Raw genomic sequence first — 23,492 nt, 5'->3', positions numbered from 1 at the left:
ATCTAAACAAAGCTGTACAGTTCAGTTAAACCAAAACAAGATGGAAAAGTCACACTGCAGTTCTTTGGCACGAAAAACCTATTCAAGATGAAGAAGCAGAATGGACACAGCAGTTTGTTCCGTTTGCAACATCGGTTTTATTCTAGAACGTGTTTTACAGCTTTGCTCACACAAATCTATGTACTTTAAGCTTACTTTGACATGAGCAGTTCCTAACACATTAACTTCCTCTCTTACAATAAAATGTGTATTGAAGAGTTGGCCACACACACACTCAAGCACAAACATCATCCATCCATGTATTAAAACACAGCTACACAGCTAAATCACTTTAGCTATATGATTTGTTAAAAACTGTACAGAACTGTAATATATATAAAGGCAAACTCTTTGGTACAAATATATACAATTATTGTCACTTTTTTTTTCCTTTTCAATGGTCTTACTTTTTGTTTTGTTAAATCACCAAATTCCTGAATTTTAGGGTCAGAAGACTACAATGAAAGAGCTGCTTTTATAACTAAACAGACCAATAACTCTTGGAGATTCGGAAGAAACGTGTGAGAAATGTCATATATTTGCACATCCTTTCAGAGTACACATTCAATTGAATACAGTACAAACAAAATATTAGAGGCGCGTTTTGTTACCATTAAGACGATTCATCAATTCAGCCAATATACAAAAACTGCCATGTGTATGCAATGAAACATCACAACAAAAAGTTCCATTTGTGAATAAGCATATTTGCACTGTTATCAATAGAACATTGGTTGAAAAAGGACTTGCAAATTATTACATCGATATCATTTTACGCACTAGTATTTAGCTATTGCACCGCAACACAAATGGTTTGTGCATCAGCAGACAACAACGCTTCACAACACACGTCTGTCTGGAGAAATGCTGCTTGAACGTTACCATAGTCAGTGTAAAGGTCAGCCCCATGTGCAATTTTCTAAGCCGTCTTTACAAATACAAAATGTGTATCATACATGTTAAATGGAAGATAAACTAACTGGTTTTAAAAGAAAGGGGGAACCATACTAATTAAACTATATGAAAATGAGTCCTTATTGTGGGGACATGGCTACATATTATCCTTTAGTTTGGGGTTTTAGTGCAGGAGTGTAACAAACAAGGATGAGTCACTAGCAGTACAATACCAGTGTTGCTCAGTTGGGTGGGTACATGGACCATAGCAGGAGAAGCCAACCAAGTAACATCACCGTCGCACTGAGAGAATAACCAACAAATACAAAGCAAACATACAAATTAGCTCCGAAATGAGAACATAAGAAAACAACTAAACAAAAAGAAATAAATATTCATATGATATGCCCAAACTGGAAAGTGATCTGTTGCAGTCTCTGGAGGAGAGGAAGGGAAGAGAGGTGCAGATACTGGAGGCGTCCATTAGAGGGCCAGCCAGGGGTGTCGCAGGCAATCTGCAGCTGTGGCTCTCTTCTCGGGGACCAGCTCCAGCATGGGAATTAGGAAGTCGGTAAAGCACTCAGCTTCTTCACAGGGCCACTCGTACTTGTCCACCAGCACCTCCAGCAGCCCCCACGGCTTCAGCTTGGTGATGTGCTTTAGGTCCCCTGCAGACAGTAGTCAGTGAGCAGTGCACAAAGAAAACAACACATGTATTTGTAATAACATGAGTAATGTTAACCCTCACACCTAAAACACAATGCTTCCAAAAGGCTGTTCAGTAGAATGTGACATTGCTTCCATTTCCACATCTATTTATCTTCGTTAAATGACATACGCGCCCGGGGCTGATGTAACAGTTGGTTGGGGGCCGCATAATAAATGAAAATAACATTACATAACATAACATACAGTATTAGTGCATTAGTGTATTTATGTAAGTGTAGAAATCTAATTGTAACAAACAAATACAATAGATAAAAACTTAGATGGACTGTTTGCAACCTTCACACAGATTCCTAGAGGGCGCCAAGTGTTGTAAGCAATATAAACTACCTTCTTTCGGCTTTTAGCCCCCTAACTACGCCTGTACTTAACACACAGACACAACACATTATCTTTGTGTGTCGTCAGGTAATGATAGTGAGTTAGCAAAGTTTTTTTTAGTAACATTAGATATCAGGAAATGTATATTCTATCATAACAACAACATGACTACAAATTATTAGTTGTTTCTCTCGGACTGCTTTTGTGTAAGGCACATGCACCCTACGTGTACGAGACAGCGGTGAGTGACAAGCCTCAACGGCAGACAAATTCCTTGGGCCAACGAGTAATCTTTATACAACTCAATTAGTTACTGTGAAAAATATACACACTTTAAATATATTTAGAGTGTATTCGGAAAGTATTCATAGTGCCTCACTTTTCCACATTTTGTCATATTACATCCTTGTACAAAATGGAATAAATTGTCCTCAAAATTCTACACACAATACCCTATATTGACAATGTGAAAGCACAGTGGCCTCCATCATCAGGGTTCTTGCTCACCTCCCTGAATAGGGCCTTCTGCCCCGCTCAGTTTAGATGGCCGGCCAGTTTTAGGAAGAGTTCTGGTGGTTGCAAACTTCTTCCATATATACATGATGGAAAAAGAAACCACTACTACAGCTCGATGGTGTAGTTCTCGTAAAAAATTTAACTTTGAACAGGTTGCAAACAGCCCCTCTAAAATTCCAGGAATACCCCTTTTGGTTCGGGTATTAGCTCATTTAGTATTGTGGTCGTCATTATAACTTTCCTCTATGGCTTATCATACTAACACCATTGTGACACACACACACAGCCAAAAAAAAATCTAAAATAAATTACAGTACTACTTCAAATTAAGAGTGTTTTGAGATAAGAGCAGTCTCTCAGCTAAGTGTTTTGTTTTAAGTTGCAGGCAAAAATTAAGAGTTACAAGCATCTTCACCCTTCGTTGGGAGTAGCAAATGCCACAGTGAACCCTGTAAAATCTGACGAAAACATCTGGTCTTATGCGCGAGCATTACCTTATAGCTAATGATGGACATAACTTTGTTTTCCAACCAAGGAAAGGAAAATACTGAATGTGAGGTATATTCATTGAATTAAAAAAAAACTCCTCAAAAACATGACACAGCGTGTAGCTAATTTTGTGAAGCAATTGGAGCGTATCACTGCTAGTCTGCACCATACTGAAGCAGAATGATTCCAACGCCAGCCAAGGATGTAAAAATAATATGTAAATGATGGACATTTACCGATGAAAATATGAAAAAGCTGCTGATGGTGTGTTAAGACAGAAAAGCAGCTGGAAGGAGATAGCGTAGAAGCCCACTCTCCAAGGTAAATGTTGAACATTATTATTCCATTACTTCATAAAACTAGTTGTCAAGGGTTGTACCACTGGATCTTCTTCCATCTTAGGTCGAATTCAGAGTTAAATCAAGTTCTGATGGTCTACCCTGTAACAATATAGTCATATCGCTAAACCTCTATATATTGTTTAACCACACATTATAAAGAATATTTATGGTATATAATAATTTAAGGCTGAGAAAAACATTGTATATAATTGCAATACATTTACCTTTCTTGGTGAAAAAATCCTTGGAATATTTGCCATTCATTATGAGTTTGCGTGGGACACTCCCCAGCAGCTCAATGATCAGGGCTATATGGTCTACACGGTAGAGGTGCCGCATACAGTTGCAAAAGGAGAAAGACAGACAACACAACAAACACATTGATGAGAAAATGTCTTGCTCACTGGCCCACTCCCGGTGTCTAGGTAGAGGGCTGAGGAAGAGGAGACTAATAGCACACACCGTCACAAATGTTTGTGATGGTAAAATTTAGCACAATCATCAGACAAGTATTGTTACGGGTTCGTATTGTTGAATCTTCCCCCTCATTTTCCTCCCGTCCACCATCCCCAGAGTAGGCCATTGACAGAGGACTGGCGTACCTCTTTTTGTGAAGTATTCCTGTGAGTATTTCCCACTCAGTGCATAGTGGCGAGGAATTTTACCGAGCAACTCAATCATGAGAGCAAGGTGGTCTAGAGACAGAGCCCATCAGAAGGTAGAGCAATATGAAAGGGATTCAGCAAGGATGTGGAAAGAAGAGGAAATGGCAAACGGTCATGTGGAATGCTGGACAATGAATGATGACAGCCTGACATGAAAAGCTGCACATGTATGGAAGCCTTTATGTTATAATGGCAGACACATATTGTTACCTATTGAACAAAACTGCTTTAAATAACTATTTATTAGTCAAGTTTACCCATGACCAACACCTTCTGCTGATACAACCATACAACCTTAGTTGCCTGTTAAGACACACAAATAATCCCTTTAAGGTTAATCTGATCAACATGTGACAACACAAATAAAAATGTTAACAGTTCGATGAACTGGCATGATCTTATCTGCTTGAGCATAAAAAAATATAATAAATGAAATAAGATAATTTGAGATTTGCAGGCGAAAATTTGCTTACATAAAACAGAAGCAATGGACTGAGACCAAACATCTTGAATTAGGGTTGAATGCACATGAATATATAGCCAACAGAGACAAACACAACAGCATGTTACACAGGAAGTTAAGGACCAATCACGCAATAATGTTATGTCAAGTTAAGTGCCTGTAAAAAAAAAAAAAAAAAACTTCCAAGTATGCATAAACGAAACGCGTACCTGACATGCTGCAGCAGAATCAAGTGAGTAAAGAAACAATGAGCATAGGCGTTGATCCAAAATTAACATAAAAGCAAGCACAGATAAAGGAGACGTGCAGTATGAAAAGATGAGGAAGATATAGGGTGAAGATGAGACGATGGCCCTGTCTCTAGTATTAAGTGTTCAAGGTAGGAAAACCCACAGGAATAATAACACTCATCACACAATTATTCAGGATTCCCACTGTTTTCTGGAAATTAATTATTCCAGGACATTTTCAGTTAATACAGAGACAAGTTATCACGTCATACACTAACACAAGATTCTTTGAAAGTGTTTACACAGCTGTTTCTATGTTGGTTACTCAACCATGTGATGTGCCATGATACAGCTGCATCGTCTTCTTCTTTGGAAGCAGCCCCCTACCCAAAACTCTGTGATTCTTCTATGCCCGTGAATATTAAGAGCTAAAAAACCTATGCTAACAGCCAAATATCATCTACAAAACTTGCAGTATGCCCTATGTTTTTCTCCTGACACGTCTCCGAGCCGGACCCTGAACATCATCCACTCACTTTTGAACTAGGACTGTTTTCCAGACATTGTCACTCACTCCTGAAATAGGAGGACAACACACATCTATGACTGCCCATTTTTCTTGTTTAATCGACCGGCCACGCCTTTTGAGTTGTATTTGATTACGAAGTGAACAAACTTTAATGCTAATTTAGTCATGTTAAATCAAATTATTTAGGTAAAACAACAGAAATAAGAAATGCCAGTAATTCAAAACACTGCGTCCTTTTCTTATTTTAAGGGTGCACCTCTTTTTCCTTGTGGTCTCTGTGCACATCTCACTCTGTTGACAACTACATTCATTAGATAATTTTCCAGGATAACATAACCATTACCTTGTACCTGTGTTCAATGACTGGAAACTACCAGTATTTTCGAGGACGCGTGGGAAGCCTGTTATTACTAAGCATTTCTGTATGTGCTCTTAAGATTAAACAGTGACATTTACGCTACGTGTCAGGTTATGTCACATGTTGTCATGGTTACACTATAATCTCTGATAAATGTATTCATATTCTGAACAAATATTCCCTCAATGCAATATTAGTGTTATCAAGCTAATACGCATATTCAAAAACACAGCTGTAATATTTCACAAATACAAAATCAAAAACCAAATGTGAGTCTGCATAATAATACCTTCATCCCTGGAATAATCTTCGCCAGAATGTGGTTCAAACAAGTAGTCTCCTGTGGCAAGTTCAAAGGCCTGCGGCAACAACAATATGATCATCAACACAAGAATTTAGGGAGAACCAAAGGCCTGAAGTACAAGAACCATCCTGTTTGTATCTGAATTATTGTAGAGGCCTTGTCAAGGTGCATTAGGTAAATATTGATTTTGCTTTTGTGACATGCAATTACTAATGTTTTGTCCAGTCTCTCACCATGCAGGCTGTGCTCCAGATATCTGCTGGTGTGCTGTAACCAGCACCGATGAGTACCTCTAAGGACCGATACTGTCGTGTCTGGATGTCTTCAGTAAAGTGCTTGTGCTGAGAAAAAGTGAGAAAAAAAAGTTTAAAAAAAAAACACATTTATCTTTAACACAGAAAAAACAGGACAGAACGCAACAAAGAATGAGAACTCAACACCCAGGGCATTACAGTATAATAGGTAGAGCAACACAATCTTAAGAGATCTAACACAAAACTGCTTTTGCAAAAATAATGTTTTTTTAGTTTGTATTTTTTGCATTGGTAAACTAAACTGCATCATAATGTGTTTTAAATATCTTTGTTAGCTTAAATTGTGCCCAAATTTTAGGTAGTGTATATATATATCTTGTATTTGGTCTAAAAAGATTTTGCCAGTAAAGGAGAACTCGTGATGGGTACCTACGGTACTTTTATAGGTGCCGACCAAATTCTGTCACTACTACTGGGTACCGATTCATGTGAAACCAAACGGTATCATATTCACATACAATTAAACGGCACCAGATTTAACAGTTGGCGAACAAACAGACGGAGGTGAATTTTTTTCCATGCCAACAAAGCGAGCATGCCTGATAGAAAGCACTCAAAAGACTGGACTTTTCAAAATGTGCTAACAATAGAGGTGGGAAAATGATCAATTCACCAATGCATCACGATTAGAACCTGGCCGATACATGAATCGTTGGACAAATATCCAGATTTGGGTTGTACATAATACCGGTACTAATAAAGTACCACGGTACCAATTACTTAAAAACGATACTATACTGCCTGCCTTTAAAAAATACCGGTACTTTTTTTCCATCTGCATGCTGCTGTACAGCGATGACGTACAGAGCCAAGGCGCATGATGTTGAGTGTGTCAAAACGCACACACAAGCGCAAAGCACAAGCAAAAACAGTGTGGAGAGGATGAATGGCAATAAACGGCGATTCTACTGGTTAATAGAGGGTTCGTGAAGTGCAATCTGGAGGTATATGGGCTTCATAACTATTGTGAAGTAAAGTGAAGTGAAGTGAAGTGAATTATATTTATATTGCGCTTTTTCTCTAGTGACTCAATGCACTTTACATAGTGAAACCCAATATCTAAGTTAGATTTAAACCTGTGTGGGTGGCACTGGGAGCAGGTGGGTAAAGTGTCTTGCCCAAGGACACAACGGCAGTGACTAGGATGGCGGAAGCGGGGATCGAACCTGCAACCCTCAAGTTGCTGGCACGGCCACTCTACCAACCGAGCTATACCGCCCTAACTATTGCTAACTGTAACGCTTTAAACAGGGAGGCGCTGCACTGTATGTTCTGCTTTAAAACATGCCTTGTCAAAGGTGGCGATTAGTATTACCACCTTTGCTTCAAACTCAGGTAAACATTTAAATAATAAGCATTCAGATCTGCACAAGGAGTTATAAAGAGTGACAGGTAATATTGTAGTTGTTACACCTTTCCTGCTGTTTGGCTCCCAGACCGTAGTCGAGGAGCACAGGGGAGACTTTCCCGCCAGGGCCGATGAGTAACACTCTTCATTTTCTTTCATTTTTCGATGGGTCTGCTAAGCTCTGCTTTCGGGTCAGAATGACGAGGCCACCAAATCATGACAATCTGGTTGCTTTATTATTAGTTTTGCAGGACACAACCAGACCCGTTCATCACTCTACTACTACTATACAGTGCACATACTACCGCTCTCTCTCTTCACTCGCCCACTCACTCACTGACGCCACTTACCCAACACATTGCTGTTCTCGCAAACACACATACGCTACTCTTATAACAGTTAACCAGCTCCACTGCTGTGCACATATATATATACAGACGCGCACACAGCTGCTTGGCTTGTTGCCAATTGTTAGCGGAGTTAAAACTGCCCACATAGCGCAAACTAAAGCAAGAGGAATGATGGAATTTTTGTAACAAATTCCTACAATTTGTTTTTTATTTTTAACAATGTGTGTTTTGCCTGCTACGTGTCTTATCTGTGTACTTTTAGCTATAGTTTTTTTTTAGTATTTACTATAGATTGTATTTGTCTTAAAGTACAGACCAACAATAATCATGAATCATCTAATACAGCATAATTAAAAGCTTTCTATTCTATTCTAACCTAATGCTTGACTATGGCATATTATATACAATATTATATATGATACGAATTAAAATGATCGGAAAACTGAGATTGATGAATTCACTTTGATTAACTCAGACTTGACTGGCGCCAGCTCGTTAGTTTAAATGCTCACATGAAAACAAGAGACATTAATCCATTAAAATGTTTATATTATGAGCAATTTAAACTCTGTTTGGCAGTGTGACAAACAAGCCCATTTGCCCCAATACCTAATGTTGTCAAGCAGTAAGTCATTAGCATCATTAGTACTGAAGCAAAAAAGGACAGATATAGTAAGCATTCCTTATTGTGGTGTATAAATAACACTGAATGTGTCTTTGTCTATAAGGCTTGAAGCATGATCAGGAAAGCCCTGAGTTCATGAACAGACAACTCACCACCCAGCAGGCATTTCCCAGGTCGGCAATCTTGACCTTGATCTTGTCTGCGTTGATTGGCTCAAGGGGGTTAACTAGCAGGGATCCTGCTGTTAACTTGTCTACATCAAAGCACAGACAGATAAGAGAAAGCTCGGAAAATATGAACGCTGTAAAGTTTAAGTGGATCAATAAACACCACCACTCGTTTCTGTAAAAATTGTGACTGGCTTTGTCGGACTGACCGTTTTGCAGACTTTCGTCGCTTCTATATTGACAATCAGGCCCATCTTCTCCTACCTCCCGACAAATGTTCAGTTTTAACGCTCCCTCCTCCAGCTCAGCAGGAAAGTGTCTTGCTCTTGTCACCCCACTGCAGTGAGCACCTTCAATCTCAGTGTCCAGCTCCTTAAGTTCAGCAGGATACAAACCATTGCAGATGGAGTGGACAGGAAATTCCTGGTGTTTTTTATCCAGAAGGACACACTGCTCTGAGGTCCCGGTGTTGCCATTTTGTTGGTCCTCCTCCCTCCAACACGGTGGTCTCTGCACCACCTCCACATGGCCATTACAGTTCAGCTCGGACAACACATCTGCATTCACACTACTCTCTGACAGAAAAGGACAACCATTTTCCCAATGATTCACACGAGAGACGCCATCATTTTAATAAAATTAAGATTAAATTTGCAAAAAAAAGGCAAATTAGGAAAGGAAGTGGATAATTCCCCTCACGTTGTTTCTTACCTTCTGTATCTTCGTTCTCCACATCCTGCATGGACATCTGTCTGAGAGGAGCACAAGCTCGACCCTTTGGAGACAACGGCTCTTCATCACCATCCTCATCTTCCTCCTGTAGCTCTGTGGTCTTGTCCATCTCCTCCAGGTCCATGATGCACTTTTCTAGCATTGCTGCCTGTCGCTTTTGCTTCTTTTTTAACTTTTTCTTCTTATTTTTTGACATTTTGACTGTCTGTTGAAGAGGAACATATATAATCATGTCAGTGTGCGTGTGCATATAAAGGACATATTAAACAGTCAGATATTCAAAATTAAACAAAGCACACAAATTCATACCTGTTTTGGAGCAGGAGCAGTGCTTACTGTAAAATAACAAATTACAGTTAGTTACAACACTGTCAACATATTAAGTCTGCATGTATCAGAAGTGTGTCTCATACTTGCTGAGCCAGAGGGAGGCGGCGCCCCTGACCGCTGCCATTCTGTAGCTTCTGCCGCCAGCTTGCGAACGTAAGGCTCATCAACACTCATCAGGATATTCTCCGGCTTAATGTCTGTGTGGATGATCTCACACTTTGTGTGCAAGTAGTCAAGGCCTTGGAGAACCTGGAAGCAAAGTTGCCCCTTTCAGTTAATCAAATGAAGTTGGTTTGCCTTTGTGTAAAATTCTAGCTAAACCCATCACTGGTAAATGCAGGATAGGCCAGATGTGGGTCATAAAAACAAGTGTAACCTGATCCTTAAACACTTGCACATGAGTCATTTGCACATTGTGTGTGTGTGTGTGTGTGTGTGTGTGTGTGTGTGTGTGTGTGTGTGTGTGTGTGTGTGTGTGTGTGCGTGCGCATGTGTGTGTGCGCATGTGTGTGTGCGCATGTGTGTGTGCGCATGTGTGCGTGCGTTGCTACCTGTTTGATGATGCTCTTTACACAAGGTAGGGGCAAACCTTGGTAATTGGATTTAATGATCCACTTTAATAAGTGATGTCCCAAAACCTCAAATACCATGCAAACATCTGAATGGAAAACATTTGAGATCATAACAATATGAAAAAAAAAAAACAATAATAATGTACATGCTGAAGTTTTGTAGCCATTCACCTACCGGTACTTAAGGAGTAACCTACTGTTTAAACCAGTGTTTTTTAATCTTTTTTCGGAAAGTACGCATAACGATAGAAACGCATTTTTGGTTAAAAAAAAGACGTATAACATAGCACTGTAGTGTCATTGTCTGACTTAATACTGTCCAAAAGCAGTGTTCATTTGTAGTGTTCTTGTGTGAAACATTTAGGGGAAAAATACATACTGCATGAAATAACTTTAAACAAATAAAAAAAATTATAGCTCAAGAACACCTTGGTTAGCCTTCACATACATCCAGAAGTACTAATATGCCCACGTGAAAACCACTGATTTACACTACACTACAAAGATGAAATCAAACAGAAATACTCTCTTTTATGACTGAATATCATGAATGTTCCTTGTGGGTCACTGATAGTTGAGTAGTACAACTAGAGATTGACTCCTAATGTGTCTTTATGTGAAGTCCATAGTGTGCTGGGGCAGAAAGATGGACAAATAATAATGCAACTAAGGATGCAACCCTTCTATAACATACATTTTAAAACCTCTTCAGGGCAAGGTAAGGTTAAAAATGCCATTAATCTGGTCAAAAAAGATAAACACCAGGATGGGTCAAGTGGGTGATAAATAGCTATAAAGGATACGAGTTCCATTGACACCAGAGATTTTGAAGTCATCCACCATCTGAACCACCATCTCTCTTTTAGGATCGTTGGGGTCTGAGTTTCTTACCTGGGCACAAAGGACCAGAATAAGCACATGGAATGCTGATGTCTGTTTTTTTTTTTTCAATTGTGGTCATGAAAAACATTCCACATGAGGAAAACACACTTAACAAACCTCAACTTTGTTTACTTACAGACTTGAGAAGCTTGATCTCATCCACAGCAGTTTCTGTGTAGTGCTCTGCACTCTTTACCACTTTCATTGCCACAAACCTCTTCATCCTGCAAGTACAGGGCAAATACGCACAAACTGTAAGATTTAACATTGCTCTACTGTGATTAATTGCATCTTATTTAAAGTGAACAGCACTTTTTATTTTTATTTTGCCCATCCTACACAATCTTTATGTGAGACAAAAACACACGTCTTTTCCTTTACTGTGTATTCTATATCGTAAAAAACTGCTCTGCAGGCAATGGGAATACTATCTGTTCTGCCAATAAAGCGCTCTAAAAAACATCCAAAAACCTCCATCACCGTTTTATATACAGTACATTTTGTAACTATGTATGTAATGTAGTAACAGACACATTCATTATAACATGTAATATTTACAGTATTTTGTTCACTTTAAGCATTAAACTCCTTTCCTGGGCGTGTTAATTTCAGAGAGAGCAACGCCGTTTGATGCTAAGCGCTAAACATTTCAAAAAAGAAAACAAAACAGTTACTTGCAATGTTTGCGCTCACTGAAATGCCGACTGATGGGACGATATTTCTTTCTAGAGCTGCTAAATTGAGAATAATCTTCATTTCTCAGATATAAAAATGTTTTCTAGCGATGTTCTGCTGCGTTATTGAGAGACATGTACAGTCAACTGTCAAGTTGGTAGCATGTGGATTTCAATGTTGACCAACCGCCCGGCTTGATGCCTCAACCTCCTATTGAACAGTTGCGATCCCTAATTTATAACCTAGAATTACCTTTTTCAAACTCCAAGCCAATACAGCAGCAGCAGCTCAAGCTTCTTCTTGGTTTTATGGCGGTTCGCAACCAACGTTAGTGGCAGCTCAAGCTAGCTAGTAGCTAGCTACTTGTGGTGGTCTGAGGAGCACTGAGCATAGTGATGCGTCACAATGCTAGAAAATTAGTTTGGTGGTGTTATCTCTTACAATAATAATTTCACTAGTTTGATTAATATGCAGGTCAGAGCACATAAATGGGGTGTTATTGGCAGTTGTTAGATGTTTTAAAGCGATTTATTGCCGGAATATATTAATCCCATTATTTGCATTGTTAGCCACCTCGTACTAGCAGTTTTTCAAGATTTTGAATTCACACAAAAGGTAAAGACGTGTGTTTTTGTCTCACATGGGGATTGTGAACGATGTACAAAATATTTTTTTTTAAATCACTCCAAAAATAAAGTTTCGTACTGGATGTCCCACGAAAGCCACACCGTGGAGAAGTGGCCCCAGCCCAGTTTCCGGATGACATGATATTTTCCATTGTAAAGGTCACCTACTTTTACATGATGGTAGCCCCCTAGAAGAAAAAAACAATAAACAAATATAAGTAGTTCAATGAAGCCAAAATCATGGTGTCTAATCTATAAAATGTACAAACACTTCATAACAGAAAAAGCATTAGTAGTGTAAATAAAGAAGACAGGACTCACCTTTGCAGTAGTCATTAGGATCCTCCTGCTCTTCATCATCAGAGCCGAGGATCTCCTCAGGTTCCTCAGGTTCCTGAGGCGATGCTTCTTGTTGGGGTTCATGACGACTTCTGGGATTTACAGGCTGCCTGTAAGACAAACTCACCAACATTTAGACATTGTATTTGACTTTGTTTCTCCTTCTCAAGTGCAGGTGTCTTCTTTAAGCAAATACCTGTTATTGAATCTCAAAAGTCAATTTATATTTAATAAAAGTTAATCTTCTGTTACTGCCATTCAATACATTAAACCACACACAAATGTAACCTGCTTCAATGTATGAATTGTTTCTAACTATTGCTGGGTTGCAAATAACGTCACATCCGTTTTACTTTTTCGCAGCTTAATTCACACGATGGTCAACCAGCTTGAGCGTAGCATTAAAACAAGTAAGAGTGAGTGTAGAGTTAGAGCAGAAAATGCTGTATTGCTGTTCTGTTTTGGGGTCTTCCAGTCGTTCAAATAAATAAATAGGAAAGTCTTTTCATAGAGTGCCAAAAAAAGTTGTACATAAACGTAAAATGGTCAGGTAAAAACAAAAGTGGGTCAAAGGAAATAGATCTTAAAAATATAACTTTCATCATCTTGTGGAATAGTTAGTTTTGCATAATAGGGCTCCTTTAAAGATAATCATTGGATTGCTCAGTAGCTCAAAATTCATTTGAGTGCCGAGTGAATTTCTGCTTGAAGTCTGTCCATAAAGCTTGAGATGTAAATTGTATGGTGTTTATTTAGGGATTATAATCGCCCCACAGCAAGTATGCACTTGTAGATACTTGCGTTTGTATCTTCTATTTCAAAAAGATATGTCACAATTTACAGATGCTAATTGCCGGAACGTTTCAATAAACAAATCAAACATTGTATACCACAGATGTCAATCATGCGGAACAGGTTCAATCCGGCCCGCGAGATGAGCTAGTTAATTGTAAAATTGAGCTGCATTTTTAAATTAAATAAACTTATGTTCTAAATGGTCCACTAGATGTCGCAATAGCAAATCTGTTAGGCAGGCAAATAGTTTATATCAGGGCGAGAAAGTATACCTAAAAGAGGAACACGGTAAAGCGGGGCTGCGACTCCTGCCCCTCGGCCTAACGTAAAACAAACAGGAGTAAAATAAACAATTGGTAACCCCACTTAAAATGCTGCATGAGACACTGCACATTGATATAGTTCTGTGAAAATGATTGTATCCTGTGCAAATTTAACAAAAGTGAACAGTGTGTGGTTTAGCACATACTGTAATTAATATGTGGAAATTAAAAATAAGGTAGTTGATATATAGAATACTAGTTTTTATTTATGCTTTATTTTGTTTTTTTGTTCATTCCAAGATGGGCTGTGACTTAAAGTTTAATTGCTTTGTAGATACACTGAGATTAAGTCTAATTCATTGTGTTCTTCAGGGTGTTTTTGAAACTGCACCATTTTTTTCCTCAGAATTTTCAACTAACATGAAGTGTTTTGTCAAGAGGATTATTTGTGATATGTACATTTTCACAATGTGCTTGTTCTATTTTGGGCCAAAGTAAAACAAAGAAAACAATCTAAAGTTGTCGTAGTTGCATTTTTTAAAGTTATTATTCCATGATTTTACCCGTCCGGCCTACGTGGGAATAGATTTACCTCCATGTGGCCACTGAACTAAAATTAGTTTGACACCCCTGTTGTAGACTGTGTTGGCCCTGCAATAAGGTGGCAACTTGTCCAGGGTGTACCCCTCCTTCCGCCCGAGTGCACCTGGGATAGGCTCCAGCACCTCGGCAACCCCGAGAGGGACAAGCGGTAGAAAATAGATGGATGAATGGACTCATAAAGAAAAACATTGTCTGGCGGTGGTTTGGCTTCAAGCGCCAAGATGTCGAACAGACAACCGTAATATGTCAAGTATGCGGCAAAAGCGTTGCTACAAAAAGCAGCAGCTCTACTAATGTGTAGCATCATTTGAAAAGTCACCTGCTAGAAAATTAAGAGTGCTTGAAACTCCGCATGTCAACATCTCCGCCGGTGCTACACCAACAAAATGCCCAAGCAACCATTTTCCAGATCAACACAAATCAAAATAGTCTCCAACAGAAGGAGATAATGCCGCAGTAAGCTACCACATAGCGAAGGACATACACTATTTGATTTTCTATTATGCAGCTAATTTTTATTTGACAGTTATTGGAATATCTTGTGTGACATCATGCACAAAAGTGCACTTTATTTGTTTTAAACTATTGTAGTGGCGTTCTGTACAAAAAGTGCACTTTAATTTAGTGTTGTTTTGATATGTCATCTTAGTGACATCATGCACAAAAGTGCACTAATAGCTTGTTTTAAAATGTCTCTGACAATCTTGCACTTTCTGTTTTGTAAATGACATGAATGTTTGTGCCACTGCTTAATAACTGTTTTATAAATACAGTTTTGGTACATTGACGTAGTTGTGATTTCCCTTTCTGCATGAAAGTTTAAAATGATAGATAGATAGATAGATAGATAGATAGATAGATAGATAGATAGATAGATAGATAGATAGATAGATAGATAGATAGATAGATAGATAGTACTTTAGCATATATTAATGCAATATGAACAAGAATGTTTTAATGTAGACACATACATACCATGAATTGATTTTACGTGGACCCCGACTTAAACAATGAATGAAAAAGGCTGTGTTTACTTTATCCACTTACTGAAACAAACTGTAGTCTTCTCAATGTTTTACGTCATTATTTATTTGGATACAATACTACATATTTATATACAGAAGTATGTTATTCAGGACAGAAGTTTGGACTTTATTGACCTCAATGTTAGAGATTATTTGCATGCAAAATGTCCAATGCTACATTTTTGTTAACAAACGTATTTTATTGAAGCAGAAGTATTGCTTCCTAGGGATGGGCGATATATCGAGTTTGTAAGATATATCGATATATTTTTAAACAAGATATGAATTAAGAAAATATCGTAATATCGATATAATTAGTTTCACGTTAAAATGACCAAATGCCACTTATTTGTTGTGTTACTTGATTCTCCCACACAACACTCCATGGGTTATTAAACCCCTGTCCTTCCTCCTTCCAAGATGTGCGTGCCCTCTCTCACCCACTGAAATGACCCACAACAACAACACACAAGTAAATATGGAGTCTGACTGTGCCACCAGCGACCCATGTGCCAGTGACCAACTAGTAAAAGTAAAACGCCAACTTCTGCATTCTCGCCAACAACTACGGTTTTCCCATAATTAGTACGGTTTTTGATAATCCAAAAGTACAGTTTTCCATCCATCCATCCATTTTCTACCGCTTGTCCCTTTCGGGCTTGCGGGGGGAGCTGGAGCCTATCTCAGCTGCATTCAGGCGGAAGGCGGTGTACACCCTGGACGAGTCGCCACCTCATCGCAGGGCCAACACAGATAGACAGACAACATTCACACTCACATTCACACACTAGGGCCAATTTAGTGTTGCCAATCAACCTATCCCCACGTACATGTTTTTGGAGGTTTCCATTAAAAATAATTAACTTAAAAATCGAAGGTACGTAGTTGCTTAACTACATTTATTTCCTAGTAGCTTCTCTACTTTTTAAACAAGTAGCGATTTCCGTAGCTTGGCTATTTTTAGACCCATGTAGCGGTTAGCTCAGCTACATGCTACAAAAGAAGAAAGAGGGAGAAGAGAAAGAAAGAAGTGGACTAGTGTAACTCCATGGGCAAGGGGCCAACATATACGGGAAACATCAATGACGATTGGTTGGTTTACGTATAAGAACATCCCATGATTGGTTGGTTGGTTTACTATGATGAGTCACGATTGGTTAAGAGTAGGGCAAAACATTAGGTACACGCTAATCAGAGGCAAGAAAGGGCGGGTCATTGAACCAGGAACAAAAATCACAACAGACATCCCAAATGACAACGAGAGTCGGAGAAGAGAAGAGGGAATTTTCAAGCGGGCGATTTATATATATAAAAAAAACTAGTGGAAGATTGCAAAAGGATTCTCTTCCTTAGATTTTTCTTTTAGCAATGTAGACGGCGTCCAGGAAACCCACAATGTGTCTACTTGGCCACATTTAGACAAATGTATGCGTCTGGATAAAACAATGCGCAAAACATTCATTTGAGTTGTTTACCATGTAAACCCAAATCCAAACTGTTCTCAGCATTGAAGACGTGGAATACACATTAAAGAAAACACATGACTTGTCTAGGGTGTACCCCGCCTTCCGCCTGAATGCAGCTGAGATAGGCTCCAGCACCCCCCGCGACCTCGAAAGGGACAAGCGGTAGAAAATGGATGGATGGACATGGTTGTGGTAGACATGTGATGACTTTTGCTACAGTATAGCCTATCTAAATGCTAACTTTCATTTTCATTGGTGTTATTCAACAAGACAGTAGCTGACATTTTTTTCATTATTTCTACTGTTTATATTTTGACATTGAATAGTTGAATCATTTTGAAAAAAACAACAAGATCATAGTCGCACAATTAAGTCAAGTGACTTACTTGGTGCTGACCACAGAACCGTACATGTGTGACAGTCCATTACATCGTCAACTGGAAATTAAAAAGTGCCTCACTGCAAATGTATTTTTTATCTGAATTTGATACATTTTGTATTATTTCCACAGCTATGTTATTTATTTTATGTAGAAAAAATATGTTTCTATTTTAGGTATACATTCTTGTTTTTTCTATTTTATATATGTTATGTAATTCTGTGCTACTTTAACAGTTTATTTTATGTGCTGTTAATACCCATCTTGACTAACTGGGTTAATAAAAATACTACTGAATGTTTATATACAGTTGTCATTCAGTTCAAGATCAGTGAATTTCGCTCAAAAATTAATATCTTTATATTAATATTTTCACCGGAAAATATATCAAGATATATATCGAACATCGAGTTCAAGTAAAAATATATCGAGATTAGGGCTGCAATAACTAATCGATTAAATCGATTAAAATCGATTATAAAAATAGTTGGCGATTAATTTAGTCATCGATTCGTTGGATCTATGCTATGCGCATGCGCTGAGGCTAAGTTTTTTTTTTTTTTTTTTTTTTTTTTTTTTAACCTTTATTTATAAACTGCAACATTTACAAACAGCTGAGAAACAATCCAAATAATAGGGGTGTAACGGTACATGTATTTGTATCGAACCGTTTCGGTACAGGGGTTTCGGTTCGGTGCGGAGGTGCACCGAACGAGTTTCCCCGCGGACATATTAAGTAGCGTACTGCACGTTGTGTAGAAAATATTGAAAATGCCGGACATTTGAGGCATTTAAGAAACTCTGCCCTGACAGCTCCGCAAAAGAGGACATGTCCGGTGAAAAGAGGACGTATGGTCAGTCTATCCTAGCCCGTTAGCTGCTAGCAAAAGAGGACATGTCCGGTGAAACCGGGCGAGGATAGACTGACCATACGTTCACCGGACATGTGCCCTTTTGCGGAGTTGTCAGGGCGGTGTTTCTTAAATTCCTCAAATGTCCGGCATTTTGAGTTAGGATTGCGTGTATTTTCAATGTACGTTCAGGGTTAAGAAGGTTAAAAACAAAACAAGTTGTACGTGCAGCAGCATTCGTGAGGGAGGGGGAGAGACAGAGAGAGCGAGAGAGTTGTGATAAATGCGCATGCGTCGTCAAGCTCTGCTTTTTATCGATAGATTTATCAGATTTAATTTTTTATTATCTATAGCAGGGGTGTCAAAAGTGTGCATTTTTGTAACATTTTCCTTGTTTTATTTGGCAAGTTGAAAGAACATGTCGCCAGTATGCTGTTTTTTTTTCAATAAAATACTGGAAAGGACAGAAATGTAGTTTGTCTCTTTTATCCGATTATTAATCGATTAATCGAAGTAATAATCGACAGATTAATCGATTATCAAATTAGTTGTTAGTTGCAGCCCTAACACCCGCATCAGCAATTAAAACATTTTAAATCTGCCAGAAGCCTTCAGATTCAGCAATGCGGGCATCTGTGCGCTGTAAATGAACGGGGACATACAGTGATTGGCTATTGCAACTGTCTATCAGATAATGTGTTGTCAGTCAGGCCTTCTAGATGGCTTAAGGCAGATATATAGTGATGTTATGAGCCAGGTTACATAAGAACTCCATTACCCAGCATGCCACAGTAGTGAAGAGCATGCACAGTAGCCCCGTTTAGGTTGTTTAATGGACACATGCCGGCAGCGGGATGTTTTTGATGAGCACGCTATAGAGTAAACTTTAAGAACTCAGCCAGCACGCCTGGTCTGCATCTTTTATGATTAGACAAGACAACACATATATTTGCAAGGCCATTTTCAGGAAGGATATTTAAAGAGAAACTACATCTTGTGAGACCATGTCGGCCAACCCCGGAAACTAGCTCAGCTGTCGAGGAAATGTGAGTTCAGATATTTTCTTTATTTATTTGTCACGTTTAAAATGTTTTAATTGCTGATGCGGGTGTTAGGGCTGCAACTAACAACTAATTTGATAATCGATGAATTTGTCGATCATTACTTCAATTAATCGATTAATAATCGGATAAAAGAGACAACCTACATTTCTATCCTTTCCAGTATTTTATTGGAAACAAACAGCATACTGGCACCATGTTCTTTCAACTTGCCAAATAAAACAAGGAAAATGTTACAAAAATGTTGGTTTTTTTTATAAAGTGCACCATTGTCATGCACAATAGCAATAATTTTGCTTGGGGGAATTTCAAACCTGGCTACTGCCTATTCCAACCATTCTGCAATGTTGGATGCTGAATGAAATGAAATAAATGGACATTGGGGATGCAGCATACACCAATAATAACACAGAAATGTAACTCATCAGATCAGAACTGAATCATATAGTGTACATGTTTCTGTTGTGAATAATAAAGGATTCATTTTAGGCTGCCTCTGAATAACAGCATGAAATATTCCAGCACCTTCATAACGTTTAGTTATACTAAAGCTTCACTCAAATCTAAATATATTTATATAGCTTTATCGGATCGGCTACATTGATCCATTATGAAACGAACCTGAGATATTTCTGTCCGTTACGTTTATTTTGAAATTGGTAACCGTGCGTTTTCTCTCTCAAAACGGAGTCAAATGTGCCGGAGACACATTATCAGCCCAGCGTTGCAACAAAGAGATAACGTTAACGTTACTCACAAAAAAGCTGAACTCATGAATGCCTGTTGCCACTCAAAACAACACAGAAAATGCACTTTCCAAGAAGTTCCTAACACTCTGAAAGTTTATACACAACAGTTGCTGCTTCGCTTCCTTAAAAAAAATCTCCTCGTCGTCACGTGAGCTGCACATGACACACCATTGGCTGGCTTACTGCCACCTCATGAGACGTAGCCTCAGCGCCCCCCTGGCGCTGTTTTGTACTTATTTTGATTATTGTTTCTCAGCTGTTTGTAAACGTTGCAGTTTATAAATAAAGGTTTATTTTAAAAAGTTAAAAAACATTTTTTTTAATATTTAGCCTCAGCGCATGCGCATAGCATAGATCCAACGAATCGATGACTAAATTAATCGACAACTATTTTTATAATCGATTTTAATCGATTTAATCGATTAGTTGTTGCAGCCCTAGCGGGTGTATTGATTTTTAAATGCGCCAGAAAATAACCCGTTTTGTACAATGCCCAGTAGTGCGTAAACGTGTTTCTGTATATTATTTTTCCAGCAATTGTCATGTGGAGACATTAATAATGGTATTTTTAGAGGTAATCATTGAAGTCGGACATCACTGAAGGCCTAGGTGGGAAACGCACGGCCCGCCACTGGTGAGACGCCATAAACAAAATTTAAATTGTCCAGGCCTACATGTAATTTGATTCAAAAGAAATAGTGATTGTTCAAGGACTGTAAATGATGTGACTGGCAGACATTGATTGCAAGGCTTCAGTGAATTAGACCCAAGCAACTTTACAATTAGAAGGCAATCATGTGTCACACAACAAGGAATATCAAGGTAGCAAATATTAACCTGACTCTCGCCAGATCTTTGTAGTTCGCTGAGCTCCACACAAGGATCTGGGACTTCTCAATAGGAGATGTATTTCAGAAGGCAGGGCCTTGTAAAAAAAACATTGTATGTGATTGGATAAACCACTCGTCCGTTATCTTGAATGACGTGCTAGTTTAACCACTCACATCGAAATCAACCCGTGACGCTGATGAGAGCGACGCTGGGAAATCCAAAATAGAACAGCCGACATATTGGATAAAGACAGAGCGAAAAGTTAGAGAACTTTTACTGAAACAACGCACCAATGTCAGTAGACGATCGATGTCGCAAAACAGTTGCAATAGCAGAATCAATGTCAGCACACGACTCCTCGCTGCGTGCCGCCATTGTTGTTTGAATCAAACAATCGCTTCGGTGCTACTCACATCTATGAAATCCCGGCCGTCGATCCTGATTGGTTCATTACTTTTTGCTATCTTGAAGGAGTTTGCAATGCCCTTGAGCCCAGATCCTTGTGTGGAGCTCAGCGAACTACAAGGATCTGGTGAGTCAGCTTAAACAAATATGGCAGTAAGCCATACTTGCCAACCCTCCCGATTTTCCCGGGAGACTCCCGAATTTCAGTGTCCCTCCCAAAAATCTCCCGGGGCAACCATTCTCCCAAATTACTCCCGATTTCCACCCGGACAACAATATTGGGGGTGTGCCTTAAAGGCACTGCCTTTAGCGTTTTCCCTCACCTGAAAAGGAGACTAATACATACCGTATTTTTCGGACTGTAAGTCGCAGTTTTTTTCATAGTTTGGCTGGTAGTGCGACTTATACTCAGGAGCGACATATGTGTGAAATTATTAACACATTACCGTAAAATATCAAATAATATTATTTAGCTCATTCACGTAAGAGACTAGACGTATAAGATTTCATCGGATTTAGCGATTAGGAGTGACAGATTGTTTGGTAAACGTATAGCATGTTCTATCTGTTATAGTTATTTGAATGACATAATATGTTACGTTAACATACCAGGCACGTTCTCAGTTGGTTATTTATGTCATATAACGTACACTTATTCAGCCTGTTGTTCACTATTCTTTATTTATTTTAAATTGCCTTTCAAATGTCTATTCTTGGTGTTGGATTTTATCAAATAAATTTCCCCAAAAAATGCGACTTATACTCCAGTGCGACTTATGTTTTTTTCCTTCTTTATTATGCATTTTCGGCCGGTGCGACTTATCGGCCGGTGCAACTTATACTACGGAGCGACATATCCATAGGTTTATCTATAACCCATAAAGTAGGCAGGCACGGAGTTATTTCTTAGCGTGTGTTTATTCCAGCCGGCACGCTAATACACTGACAGACAACATCCGGATTACCATCATGCATTGCTTCAAAACTACGCAAGTAGTAATGTCCAGAAACATAACAGACGAAGCAGAAGAACGAGGAAGAGACATGGCGATGACGAGTAAGAAGAAGAAGTACGCTTGCAAGTTCCAAAATGATTAGAAAAAATAATTTCAGTTCATCCAGGACTGAGCTGTCCCGGATTAACTGAAATTATGCTGCCTGCAAATTTTGTAGATCAGACTTCTCCATTGAACACGGTGGCCGAACGGATATACTCATTCATGAACGGATTATTTATATATATATAAGAAATACTTGAAAATATATATACACCCCCAAATCTCCCGAATTCGGAGGTCTCAAGGTTGGCAGGTATGCAGTAAGCAACAAATGATATCTCACTTTTTGCAGGGCTTCTTGGCTTTACCCCGTTTCTTTCTCGCCTGAAGAGCCAAAACTGTAAAAAGAAGAAAATCATTTTTATTCATATGAAAGGGACAAGCGGTAGGAAATGGATGGATGGATGATTTAGCGTGTACTGCGAGCTGATACACCCATCAAATGAGTCGATACAACTATTTCCAGGCAAAAAGTCTTCATGCAAAGGTGTTATTTTATATTTGCATGTATACTCATTTAGAATCCAAACACATCTCATGATCTGTCAGACTTGTAGTCTATCAACTTTATATTAGAATTGACGCTCTTATTAAATTCACATTACACCACTATAAACTCCCCGCCCAGGTGCCGAGGTCATTGACACCGTAAAGGTTGTCATTAAGCCAGTACAAATAGTTGTTTCAATAATTGCACGGAGAATGAAATGAGTGCATGTTGATGATGTCAAATGTGGCGTGAATGCAAGAGAAAAAGCGAGACGCTAGCTAGCTAATCCTGACACGGCTAATGCTAGCTCGCCGCGGCTAACAGTGCGAAACATCCAGTCCTGTTCAATTAAATCATTTACATGCGTTTGTGACCAATAAACTTTTCTCTACACGCTGGAGCATCAAATACAATGGCATTACTTTCGTTGACGAGAGCTAAGTATACAAAGTGCCGCGTTTCGGTGAGAAACGTTTACCTTTTTTCTCCATGTTGACTGGAGTCGTAGCTTAGCTGTTAGCTACACCGCCAGTGACCGAATCTTCCACGCATGCGCACTGGTTCGCCGGAGCGAGCGACTTCAGCGGTATGCCAAAACCTTGCAGTTTTACCACAACCATTCTACATAACTTGTTCTAAGTACTTTTATTTCTCAAACTCAAATAGTCTTTCGTATTTCAG

At 38.9% G+C, this 23,492-nt stretch overlaps 1 protein-coding gene across 4 annotated transcripts; it reads right to left on the bottom strand.

Annotated features, from left to right (window-relative positions):
- Positions 1 to 119: 119 nt before the first annotated feature.
- On the bottom strand, positions 120 to 23,401 carry srpk1a (SRSF protein kinase 1a). Of its 4 annotated transcripts, none has more exons than XM_061987247.1 (16): positions 23,290 to 23,399; positions 22,605 to 22,659; positions 12,818 to 12,957; positions 12,576 to 12,684; positions 11,332 to 11,419; positions 11,117 to 11,204; positions 10,293 to 10,399; positions 9,825 to 9,990; positions 9,721 to 9,746; positions 9,391 to 9,616; positions 8,889 to 9,254; positions 8,665 to 8,765; positions 6,109 to 6,216; positions 5,861 to 5,930; positions 3,551 to 3,643; positions 120 to 1,601 (listed from the first exon to the last, which is right to left on the bottom strand). In XM_061987247.1, the coding sequence occupies exons 1-16, from the start codon at positions 23,300 to 23,302 to the stop codon at positions 1,417 to 1,419; spliced, it is 1,941 nt and encodes a 646-aa protein (XP_061843231.1). In that variant the 5' UTR covers positions 23,303 to 23,399; the 3' UTR covers positions 120 to 1,416. The 4 variants fall into 4 exon arrangements, with proteins under 4 accessions (XP_061843231.1, XP_061843239.1, XP_061843213.1 ...); XM_061987255.1 differs by having other exon boundaries at positions 12,818 to 12,945; positions 23,290 to 23,397; XM_061987229.1 differs by having other exon boundaries at positions 8,665 to 9,254; positions 23,290 to 23,401.
- Between the last annotated feature and the right edge of the window lie 91 nt (positions 23,402 to 23,492).

The sequence above is a fragment of the Nerophis lumbriciformis genome, linkage group LG01 (assembly GCF_033978685.3).
Source record: "Nerophis lumbriciformis linkage group LG01, RoL_Nlum_v2.1, whole genome shotgun sequence".
NCBI classification, from domain to species: domain Eukaryota; kingdom Metazoa; phylum Chordata; class Actinopteri; order Syngnathiformes; family Syngnathidae; genus Nerophis; species Nerophis lumbriciformis.
Note: the sequence above shows the minus strand (reverse complement) of the source record. Positions and strands in the feature narration are given on the sequence as shown.

Excerpts from the sequence above, each read along its gene's own strand:
- srpk1a (XM_061987229.1), bottom strand. Across the intron at positions 11,420-12,575 it reads TGGCTTTCGTGGGACATCCA|GATGAAGAGGTTTGTGGCAA; the intron begins GTACGAAACTTT and ends CTGTACTTGCAG. Across the intron at positions 9,991-10,292 it reads TAAAGAGCATCATCAAACAG|GTTCTCCAAGGCCTTGACTA; the intron begins GTAGCAACGCAC and ends CTTTGCTTCCAG.